The sequence below is a fragment of the Culicoides brevitarsis genome, chromosome 1 (assembly GCF_036172545.1).
Source record: "Culicoides brevitarsis isolate CSIRO-B50_1 chromosome 1, AGI_CSIRO_Cbre_v1, whole genome shotgun sequence".
NCBI classification, from domain to species: domain Eukaryota; kingdom Metazoa; phylum Arthropoda; class Insecta; order Diptera; family Ceratopogonidae; genus Culicoides; species Culicoides brevitarsis.
In genome coordinates this window covers 45,431,830-45,443,982 of record NC_087085.1, presented here as the reverse complement: position 1 = coordinate 45,443,982, position 12,153 = coordinate 45,431,830, and the positions used below count along the sequence as shown (strand labels likewise).

The 12,153-nt window shown below is 25.3% G+C and overlaps 1 protein-coding gene across 1 annotated transcript; it reads right to left on the bottom strand.

Annotated features, from left to right (window-relative positions):
* Positions 1-822: 822 nt before the first annotated feature.
* Positions 823-3,631, bottom strand: LOC134836906 (uncharacterized). The gene is made up of 2 exons (XM_063852186.1): positions 3,508-3,631; positions 823-2,711 (listed from the first exon to the last, which is right to left on the bottom strand). Exon 2 carries the CDS (start codon positions 2,532-2,534, stop codon positions 876-878), a length of 1,659 nt encoding a protein of 552 aa, XP_063708256.1. The 5' UTR covers positions 2,535-2,711; positions 3,508-3,631; the 3' UTR covers positions 823-875.
* Positions 3,632-12,153: the final 8,522 nt, after the last annotated feature.

The following is a 12,153-nucleotide window of genomic DNA, read 5'->3' as shown; positions in this document are numbered from 1 at the left end:
TATACAAAATGACAAAATTTAAACAATTTTTGAGCCTTATCAATATTTTAGCAGTTTTTATGATATTTACATTGAGATTTGGTAATTTATAAAATTAATCTTAGAGTCCCTCAGGTTGGAAACTTAAAAAGTTAAAAAATTCATAAAAAAACTGTCAAAAATTTAAAAAAAAAATTTTAAATTTGAAAAAAAAAATAAAAAATTTTTTAAAAAATAAAAATAATTTTTTTTGACAATATTTTTGAGAATGAATTTTTCATGTTCAATTTCGTAAAAAAAAATTTCGTTTTTCAATACAAAATTCTTGAAAATTGAAAATATTTTTTAAAAAATTTGAAAATTCCTTGAAAAAATATTAGAAAAGATCAAAAAATGGTCAAATTTGATAAATTTTTCAACTTTTTTTTTATTTCGCCCCATTGGATTTTCGACTTGGGATGGCATGGGACAAAAACATAGAAAAAAAAATTGGTGCGGCCTAAACTTTTAAAATAAATAAATATAAAAAATCAAAAATAATATTTAATTTAAAATTTAACATAAATTTAATTAATTTAATTTGAAATCAACTGTTTAATATATCTTAAAAAACATTTTTGGTAATTTTCGTTATTTTTTTTAAAGAAAATTGTGACTTGTATACAAGTTTCTTGTACAAGTAACAATTTTTTGATAGTTGATATTTTTTTTAATAGATGGCGTTCATAACCTTGAAAAATTTCAAAGTATTTTTTCATTCAAATATCGTTAACATTCAATAAAAATTTTTTTTTTTCATTTTCAGGTAAGATTCAAGCAAAAATCCAAAGAACACGCAACAAATTAAATTGGCAGTGAATTCAAGTAAATTTTTATTCAATAAATCTCCATTAAATTTAACTTTCGTTGGAACAATGTAACTTTTGAGCTCTTCCCGATGGATCTGCTGCACATCCCCAATCCAGTCTCGGAACCCATTTCATGACAGTCTCCGCACACGACTTATGAGGGAACATCTGCGTAAAAATCTTCCGATAATAATAAGCTTCTTTCGTCGCTGGCGTATTAAAAGGGAATTTTTCTTCAGCATTTGCGAACTCTTCATCCGTAATTCTCGAAGCTGCATAATCTTTAATCGAATCAATCCAATTATAACCCACGCCATCGGAAAATTGCTCCTTTTGTCGCCACAAAACACTATCAGGCAAGTATCCATCGGCAAATGCGGCTCTCAAAATGTACTTTTCAATGCTTTGTTTCGTTCCAGCGATGGGCATTCGATCTTCAGGCTTTATCGTCATTGCATGCTCAAAGAATTCCGTATCGAGAAAGGGAACACGAGGCTCGACACCCCATCCCATGCAACATTTATTCGCTCGAAGACAATCCGAAAGATGCAAGTTTTTGACACGCGCGACAGTTTCATGATGAAATTCTTCGGCAGATGGCGCTGAATGGAAATACAAATATCCGCCGAAAATCTCGTCAGCTCCTTCGCCCGAAAGAACCATTTTGTATCCTTCGCCTTTGATGACGCGAATTAGGATGTACATCAAGATACCGCATCGAACTGTCGTGATGTCATAAGTTTCGAGTTTGTAAATTAACTCCCGTATACAATCCAAACCTTCTTCAACGGTAAAGTAGACTTCTTCATGATCACTTCCAATGAAATCGGCGACAATTTTGCTGTATTTGAAGTCAGGAGCTCCTTTCAAGCCAACACTGAAAGTTTTCAATCGAAAGTTTGGGTCTTTTTCACGCATGAGTTTCGTTGCAATCGAAGCTACTAAACTCGAATCGACTCCTCCCGATAAAAGAGCGGCAAACGGAGCATCACAGTCGAGATGCGTTCGAACTGCTGATTCGAGTTTACTTCGTAACAAATTGAGATCAACATTGGTTGTTGGGACTTCTTTCTCCCATGTTGGTTTCCAATAACGATCGACCGTCATTTTACCCGGAGATCCGAACATCACGTGACCCGGAGGAAATATCGCGACATCTCGACAAAATTCAACCAAACATTTCATTTCGCTGGCAACCCATAAATTTCCGTCTTTATCTCGTCCTTGATAAAATGGAATAATTCCGATCGGATCTCGTGCTATCATCACGAAATTCTTTTTCCGATCGTAAATGACAAAAGCGAACATGCCGCTCAAATATTTCAACAAATCCATTCCATATTCCTCATAAAGACCTAAAATTACGTCGCAATCATTACGTGGCGTATATTCCTTTCTCGTAATGGCAAGTTGCGCCGCCACAGCATGATAATTGTAAATTTCTCCATTGGCGACGAGAATTATTTCGCCATCATCGCTGAAAAATGGTTGATCTCCTTTTTTGCCGCCCATAACAGCAAGTCGCTCCTGAAGCAAAGCAACTCCGTTTTCCTTGTAGATAAAAATTCCCGTATGATCAGGACCTCGATGTCTTTGGGCGCCTGAACGACGATACGCTATTTCGCGCATTGATTCGTCCGTTTCAAGGAAGTTGTCGTAATTGACTTTGTCGCTATTTTCGCAAATTATTCCAAAGATTCCGCACATTTTGTTAGATTTTGTACTCAAGAGGTTATCTTAATATAAGATATAAATTAGATTCAGCGAAGATAATTGATTTACAAAAGATCGTAAAGTTTTTGAATTTTGTCACAAATTGTTGCTGTGCTGATAAGAGACGTTTTGACGGTTGTTTTGGAATTTTTTGATGAGAAGGCTCGTGCTCTGTAAATAAAATAAAAAAACATGTTTATAAACATTTGGTAAGTATGTAAATAAAATGTGTTATATAAAAATTTTAAACGTATGTATTTTGTAAGAATTTTTTTCATTAAAATGACCCAAAAATATTAAAATGTACAGAAAGTCGAAAAAATTTTATATTAAAAATAAAAAAAAAATTAAAAATTAATAAAAAAAAAAATTAAATTTTTAATAAAATTTATCAAAAAATTTTATTTTTAAGTTATTAAGTTAAAAAAATTATTTTACGAATTTGTTTTAAAAATGATCAAAAAATATTAAAATATTCAGAAAATTAAATAAATTTAATATTAAAAAAAAAAATAATATTTAAAAAAAATTATTTTCTTCCATTATTAAATTTTAAATAAAATTTATCAAAAAATTTTATTTTTAAGTTAAAAAATTAATTAAAAAAAAATTATTTTACGAAATTCATTTTACGAATTCATTCTTAAAATGACCGAAAAATATTTAAAAAAATACAGAGAATCAAATAAATTTTATGTTTTTTAACAAATATTTTATAAAAAAAATATAATTTTATGAAATAACTCTAAATGAAATAAATTTTTGAATGAAATTCATTAAAAAAAAAATAAAAATAGAGTTTTTTAGGTCAAAAAATTCATTTTACTTTGGTTTTAAAATGATCTAACACGATTTTGTAACAAAAAATGCACCAACTTGACATAATATGTATTATTGATTTTCTGTTCTATTTATATCTTTATATATGTTAAGGTCATTGCCATTTTAGTTCATCTTTAATACATACCTTCTATATTTCAACAATTTTATGTAAAAAAAAATATTTTTTTCTTTTCTTATTTAAATTTTAAATAATATTTTTTTATTTATTTTTCAGAAATTCAATAATTCTTCTTCACTCAACGATATCTCTGAATAAACTGAAACAAACGCCGGTTGTTCGCATCTTATATACATTCGTTGCCGGTATACTTTTTGTCGTATGTAACCCCGTATCTTCGTTGCATCATCAAATTTTCGTTTTTTCGTAATCGGCGCAAAGAATGAACGCGCAACGATGAACACTTAGAACGTATGTTTCAAACGAAAATGTTAGAACGTATGAGAAAGTATTACTCGTTGCGTATTTATTCACAGATTGAAGGTAAACAACGATGCTGATGATGAACTTTGTTGTTTGAATTGAAATGAATGAATAGAAACCTGTTTTGAAAGAACATCCATTTCGCTGATTGGAAAGTTGTTGCTAAAGTTATCAGCTGTTAATTAAATTACTCGTGGCAGAAATTTACATTTGAAGTTATCGCAGGTAGTTTTATCATTCGAACAGATGTTTGTCTTGTTTTACATATTTTTTTTGAATGTTTGTAGTTATGAATGATTTACATTGATATATTCGGATTCAAAGTTTTTGTAATAAACAAGTTCTTTGAATCCAATAAGATAAAATTAATTAAAATATATTTTTCGTCGAGTCATGAATGTCGAACATGAATTAACATGGAAAATTCCTGTTGATCAATTTGGATATGAATTTTTGATAGCAAATAATGTTCGTTCAAAGTTATATTTAATATATGAACATATGTTATTTTAATTGGTTCAGAATTTCCAAGAAACGATGTTCAAATGTTTAACAATTTCGGGGTCTAAAAGTTAATAAAGAGTCGTTCTGAGTTCATTTTTGTTGATATTTGATCCATTTTTTGCAGATTTTTTTAACATATGGGATAAAAAAATCCTTCTTAGGTATAAAAATAAATAAAAAAATATTTAAAAAAAATGTATAAAAAAAATATTTAAAAAAATAAAAAATATTAAAAATTATTATCATTTATTTTTTTCATATTTTTACCGCATTTCGAAGAAAAAATGCGGTATTAAATTCGACTTGTCGTCTGTGTGTGTGTGTGTGTGTGTGTGTGTGTGTGTGTGTGTGTGTGTGTGTGTGTGTGTGTGTGTCAGTAACGCTGTGCCCCAAAAATTTTTTTTTTTATTTATTTAAAAATCATGGAGATTTTGATGGAAATCATCTTTAGAATAAATATTTATTCAATTTTAGCTTTGAAATCCATCAAAAGTTTACTTAAACTTGACTTGAAAAATTTCATGACCGTTTTTAATTTTTTTTCCAAAAAACGGTCATGAATTTTTTTTGAAAAATTTATTCAATTTTAGGCTTAAAAGTGATCAAAAAATGACTTGCAAAAAAATCAGAGTTTGAACCTCCAAACTCTGATTTTTTTGTTACGTCAAATATCGACCCAATATGAACAGAAATGAACTTTAGAATGAATATTTATTCAATTTTAGGCTTAAAAGTGATCAAAAAATGACTTGCAAAAAAATCAGAGTTTGAACCTCCAAACTCTGATTTTTTTGTTACGTCAAATATCGACCCAATATGAACAGAAATGAACTTTAGAATGAAATATTGAATATTCAATTTTAGGCTTAAAAGTGATCAAAAAATGACTTGCAAAAAAATCAGAGTTTGAACCTCCAAACTCTGATTTTTTTGTTACGTCAAATATCGACCCAATATGAACAGAAATGAACTTTAGAATGAATATTTATTCAATTTTAGGCTTAAAAGTGATCAAAAAATGACTTGCAAAAAAAATCAGAGTTTGAACCTCCAAACTCTGATTTTTTTGTTACGTCAAATATCGACCCAATATGAACAGAAATGAACTTTAGAATGAATATTTATTCAATTTTAGGCTTAAAAGTGATCAAAAAATGACTTGCAAAAAAAATCAGAGTTTGAACCTCCAAACTCTGATTTTTTTGTTACGTCAAATATCGACCCAATATGAACAGAAATGAACTTTAGAATGAATATTTATTCAATTTTAGGCTTAAAAGTGATCAAAAAATGACTTGCAAAAAAAATCAGAGTTTGAACCTCCAAACTCTGATTTTTTTGTTACGTCAAATATCGACCCAATATGAAAAGAAATGAACTTTAGAATGAATATTTATTCAATTTTAGGCTTAAAAGTGATCAAAAAATGACTTGCAAAAAAAATCAGAGTTTGAACCTCCAAACTCTGATTTTTTTGTTACGTCAAATATCGACCCAATATGAACAGAAATGAACTTTAGAATGAATATTTATTCAATTTTAGCTTTGAAATCCATCGAAAATTGATTAAAACTTGACTTGAAAAATTTCATGACCGTTTTTCTTCTTTTTCGAGGAGTACGAAAATGTGAAATTAGGGGTACAAAATTATGAAATATATGCATTTCAATGGAAAGTCTGTAGTTGATAAAAAGTTCGGAAAATTGAAATGAGGAGTATGAAATGGTAAAGTGAGGACAACAATAAAGATATGTATGTAATATCGAAATGCGGTATAGTATGTCGTTCTTTAGACGACTACTTTTTCTATTTTTTTTAAATTTTTTTTATTTATTTTTTTTATATTTTTTTTAATTTTTTTTTATTTATTTTTTTAATTTTTTTATTTATTTTTTAATTGTTTTTTAATTGTTTTTTTTCAACGTATAGTCTCGCCAAAAACGCATTGGATTCAAAAATTTTGAGGCAAACACAATATAAATTTTATAAAGATAAATAAAACACATTTTTTGACATTTTTTAAGATATCATACTTTTTATATTTTTGTCCATTATTACAATACAGATAAGGTGCTAAATAATAATTATTATTATAATTTTAATGTTTATTTATTATTATTATTTATAAGTTTATAATATATAATATAATGTTCAAATATATATTTTCAAATATTTATTTCGAAATTTCCTCCGCTTGTCCAAATTTATTCTCATCAAGAAATAAAAAAGGACTTTTCTCCTGTTTTCTGTTACAGATCGTATTTCCGATATAATTTTAGATCTCCTACATTTTTTTTATTGTTTATCTTAAAAATTATTTTTTTTTTGTTATTACAACTGCACAATATTACTTTTTTTTCTAAACTATTTTGTTTTATAGTCGCTGTACTTCTTTTTAATGTACTCATTAGAAGCTTAAACAGTTTTTTGTTTACCAAGCAAATTTTTCTGTATACGTGAAATGTTCATCGTATTCCTAAAATGCACTAAAAAAGGGGATCTCCTTATAGTTTTACGTTATTTTAATGTTTATTTTATTATTTATGTTTTATTTTATTCAAAATACAATATTTATTATGTTGAAATATATAATAATGGGATTATACATATTTTTATTATTTATAATATTTATATGTTTATAATGCATGTTGTCTCAAAATTGTTCCAATATTCATTTTTTTGTGTATTTATATATTTATACCAATTGTTTATTTATTTATTAATTTTTTTTTATTAAAATACTACAAATACTAATGTCTACGAATGATGAATGTTAATATATATTTTTATTAATAATTATTTTTAAGCAGGATTTCAGCTTGAATGCTAACAATCTACATCATGTATAATAATTATACAACGATAAATGTAAGAAAATATTTTTTTTTTAAAACCACATAAAGTCTTCACTAATTTAATGATGCACAAAATTATGAATGAGTTAAATGCAGGATTAAATAAATGAGTTTTTGACTATATTCGTATAAAAATAATATTTTGTTAAAAAATATTTCTTATAAAAAAGAAAATTAAATTTTAATGAGATCAGAACAAGAAAAAATTCTTGAAAAAAAATTTTCTTTTTTTTTAAATGATTTTTTTTAAGGAATGATAATGATAAATGGAAGAGGAATATGAATGGACATGAATTTTTGTTGTTGTTGTTGTAAAATGTACAAAGAACAAGATATACAAATTTTTAATATTTATACAATTTATTGATAAATATGATGATGTTGATGAACTTTTTAATGATGTTTTAGGATTTTTTTATTATTTGCATTTAATTAAATTAATTGAAGTTTTTCTTTATGTGGTTTTATTTGATGTTCATTTTAATTATTTTTAAAGTTCACACAATATTTGCCCAAAAATTGTTTCCGATGTAGTCGATCAAATTTTTACAGCAAATAAATTTCATTATTTTTTTTTAATTTCTATTTTTTTTGTACAGTAAATTACAAATGATGACTTTTTTTTGTTTATTAGTCGATTGAATTTACAAACGTTCTTTTGTTTTAAAAAAGAGAAGTTAGAAGAGAAGAAGTTATTTTGTACATTAACCGTCTTTTTTTAATTAAAAAATTATTCAATATTTACATGTTGTTGTCATATTTGCACAAATATGAAACAAACACAGTCTTATTTCTTTTTTTTTTATTATTTTCAATCCTTAAAAGTTACGCAAAAATAAATATTATAAAAAGATCAGATCCTTCTTCATTCATCGTCATTATGAGTAGTAGAGCAGTTCGAATTTTTCTTTTATTTTTTTTTTAATTAAAAAATTTAATATTTATATAAATATACAAAATAATTATACATGTTCTTCATCGAAGAGTTTTTTTTTACATGTTGAAATTTTAACGGTTTATTTATTTTTTTTGGTTGTGTACAAAATTGTGTGTTTTAAAAAGTTGTTTCATTATTTTTATTTACTTCGCTTGTTTGTTATCCTAAAAAATGCATTTTTACTTTTTTTTTACATATTTTTGGATCGTCTGTACAAAAATTTCAAAAAATATACAATTACGCTACAAAAGAATTTGAATCACAGTTTTTTTTTTATTAATTATTACGTTATTTATCATTTTTTGGAGAAAAAAGGTTACTTGAAAAATATTAAAATTAAACGGAAATCGTTTTTTTTTACATGTTTGCGCCAAAATAATTCCCCAAAAAATTTTAAACCAACAGGATGAAAAATCTTAACCTATATATTTTGTGAATGTTTTTTTTTTATTTATTTATACGGATTGTGTGGCATGGTTGCTTTCTACAAATGAATCATGATGAAAATCGGATTTTCTTATTTTTTTTTTGGGCAAATATTGTGTGACAATAAATTAAACGCAAATTAATGCACACGCAAGCGGTCAAATATTTTAAGTATTCACGCACTTGTACTTCCGATTACATTAAATATTATAATTTTCTGTATTTTTGCTGCTGCGTTTCCGGAATGATAAATGATTGCTATCAAAAATTTATTACTGAATGACATGGTTTTTCTTTCAGGTCATGCATTTGAATTTTTTTATAATTTTTTTTTTAATAAAATGAAAAAAAATTTTTTTTTTTAGACAAAAGTGAATCCTCGTGAATTCATTAACTTTTTTTCCAACAAAAAAAAAATAATTTAAATACTTTTACGAAGTTTTTTCCTCTTCGTCGCCACTTTTTTGTGAAGCATACTTCACATTTTTCTCACATGCATTCATGCAAGCAAAAGTTTTTGGAAAAGTTTATGCATATGAGGTACTTGACGACGACGCAAACTATTGTTTTATATTTTAATTTATAACAAAATGGATTTTTTGCATGTACTTTGCAGCGAGGCAGCAAAAAAATAATAACGGAAGGAAGTGCATTTTATATTGTTTGATTCGCTATTAAAAGAACTCCAAAAGAGTCCTTAGCGTGTCACGCAATAAACTTTTCAATGTTTATCTCGAGTCAACATGGAACATTTTGCGTTAATTGAATGACTTACTCGTCACTTTTACGTCTCTCAGCGTTATTTGTTTGTCTTGATGATAAAACCTTTTCTTAATGACGTGACACGTTTGCTACTTTTATTTGAGTTTCAAATCTGCTTCGTGTGTGTGTTACAATTTTTGATACTTTCTTACATTTACGCGTTATATAGTTCTAAAATATTTATTGTAATAAGAAAAGTTATGAATATTTATAATTAATACATTTATGTATAAGATATTTATAATATTTATAGCAATTATTTACTAAACATTTATAAATGTTTTTATTAGTTTTTTTATGTTTAAAAAAAAATTCACAACTATAAAAAAAATATTTTTCAAAAAAAGCAAAAAAAAAAATCTTAATTTAATTACATCCTAATTTTTTATATTTTTTTTCTACATATTTTCATATTTTTTTTTATTATTTATTACATAAAATACACAAAAATATTCAAGTTTATTATTTTTAACAAAAAGAAAGAAAAAAAAAACTTAAAAATAAAATTAATGCCGAAAATCGTATGTATTGTATATGTTTATTTATTATTAGTAGAGCCAATCAATATCTATTATTTTGTTATTAATATTTATTTATACTCATTATTTATTTATTATCATTTTATATATGTTGCTAATAATAAGTAACATTATTATAGTAGTAGCATGAAACTTCGTTCTCTATATCAAATTGCGGGTGTTTCTACAAAATTTGTATTTTTTTATTTTTATTTTGGGGTGTTGTGTTGTTATAAACTCTACTAATAATAATATAATGATTATAATTAATTATGAATTTTATTTATTATTTATATATATATGTATATTGGAAACGAGAGGTATTTATATTCATTTACGTTTTATTACATTTATGATGAATATTTATATGAATTTAAAGTGTTTCACTAATATAATATATATATGAATGATACAATCATATATAACATGTGACAAGAGCAGGACCGATTTTTTATGTATAAGGATACACGTACAATATAAAAATATACATACATGTATAACATATATACTATAACAACACCACATTTAACATTTTTTTTCCTGTATAAATATTTATTTTTCGCGTATTTTTCACGCCAGCAAAAAATAAAATGAACATCTAACGATGAATTTTGCGTTCTTTTGATGTTTTTTTGTAAGTATTATTAATAATACATGTTTCCTTTTTGATTTTTATTTTTATAACTTTAGATATTTGATACATACATATAATATAATGATAAATTTCGGGACCAAAAATAATGGCAGTGAATTGTTTTTTTTTTTGCAAAATTTATTTTCATGAAGGTTAAAATAAAAAAAAAATAATTTAGGCCGTTCCAATTTTTGAATTAAAAAAAATTTGAAAAATATTTTTTTTTTTAAATTTTTATTTTATATTTTGAAAAAAATTAAAAAAAATGTTGAACAATATTTCTTTTTTTTAATTTTAAAAATTTAATAAAATATATTTTTTTTAAATTTTAATTTTAATTTGAAAAATTTTCAATATAAAAATTCTTTTTAAAAATTTGGAGCGGCCTCATTTAAAATAAAATGATAATAATAATTAATGTGCTTCCGTTGTCGCTGTTTTGTTGCAAAACATCATTATTATTATTAAAATTTTTTTGATGCATTTTTTCGAGTAAATAACAAAAAAAAAATCACACCTGACCGATTCTGTTTCGAAAGATTTTAATAATAATTGCTTTGTTATATTTTTACAAGAAAACCGCCTGTTCATATTTTTGTTTGCACGAGAAATTATTGAAATTCTCGTCTATGTTATTTTATTTTAATTAAGAGAAATTTGCTGTTAAGTATTTATCTCTGTCTCGCACGGATTTTCTCTGTGCAGCGGAAAAATTTCCATCGACACGTTCGTGTGTAGAGTAATAAAAATAAAATATAAAATAGACGACGGCAATTATTATTAATAATAAATAATAATAAAATTTTGTTGATGATTTCTCATGAAAAGTTTCGTGAAAATTTCGGTAATAATTTTATGATTTATTGTAATTTTTTTTGTGCATTGTTTCGAAAGACTAAAATTTTAATGATGTTGTAAAATGAATTTTTAAACCAAGGAGGGAATTGTTGGAATTTTATGTGACGTATGAAGGTTAAATAACCAGACGTCTCCTTTTTTCTAAAAAAAAATAAAAATAATAGCACGAATTGTTAAAAAAATGATAATTATGGTTCGTGCAAATAAAATTTTTATTTCTGTGATAATAATTAAGCGAAAAATGGAACATAACGCTTTTCACCGATAATTTGTGGCTTTCACTGGAAATGCACTTGAATCGTTTCTTGTCGCGGTTAATTGAATGAATTTAACAATTTTCGTACTCGAACAATTAAAAAAAGCTGTTTAATTGATATGAAATGCGACACTTGTCGACTTTTAAATATTTTACCAATTTATCATTTTTTTTTTTTGAATAAATGCAAATAATCAGATCAATCATCCCATTTTGCAAATAAATGTTTTCGTATCGATTTTCATGATATTTGCCCTTTACTTTGCAAAGAGAGAGAGAGAACGAATTCTCGAGTGGGTGTCTATCAATGCTATTTGTTTGCATTCCGCTTCCAATTTCACAAAAATTCATTGGTAATCAATTCACGTCTCGGTTTTTTTTTTCGTCTCGAGGAAGATAAATATCGGATGCCTTATTGTTGTACATGTTCGAATTTTAAATAAAATAAGGCCGTTTCATATTTTTTTCTATGTTTTTGTCCCATTTCAAAAAAAATTTTTCCCAAAAAAAAAATTTCAAAATTTAAAACAAAATATTTTTTTGAATTTTTTCAAAAAAAATATTTTTCAAAATTTTTTCAAAAAAAAAAAATATTTTTC

Bases quoted from the DNA above. Each gene is read 5' to 3' on its own strand.
- LOC134836906 (XM_063852186.1), bottom strand. From the start codon at position 2,534: ATGTGCGGAATCTTTGGAATAATTTGCGAAAATAGCGACAAAGTCAAT.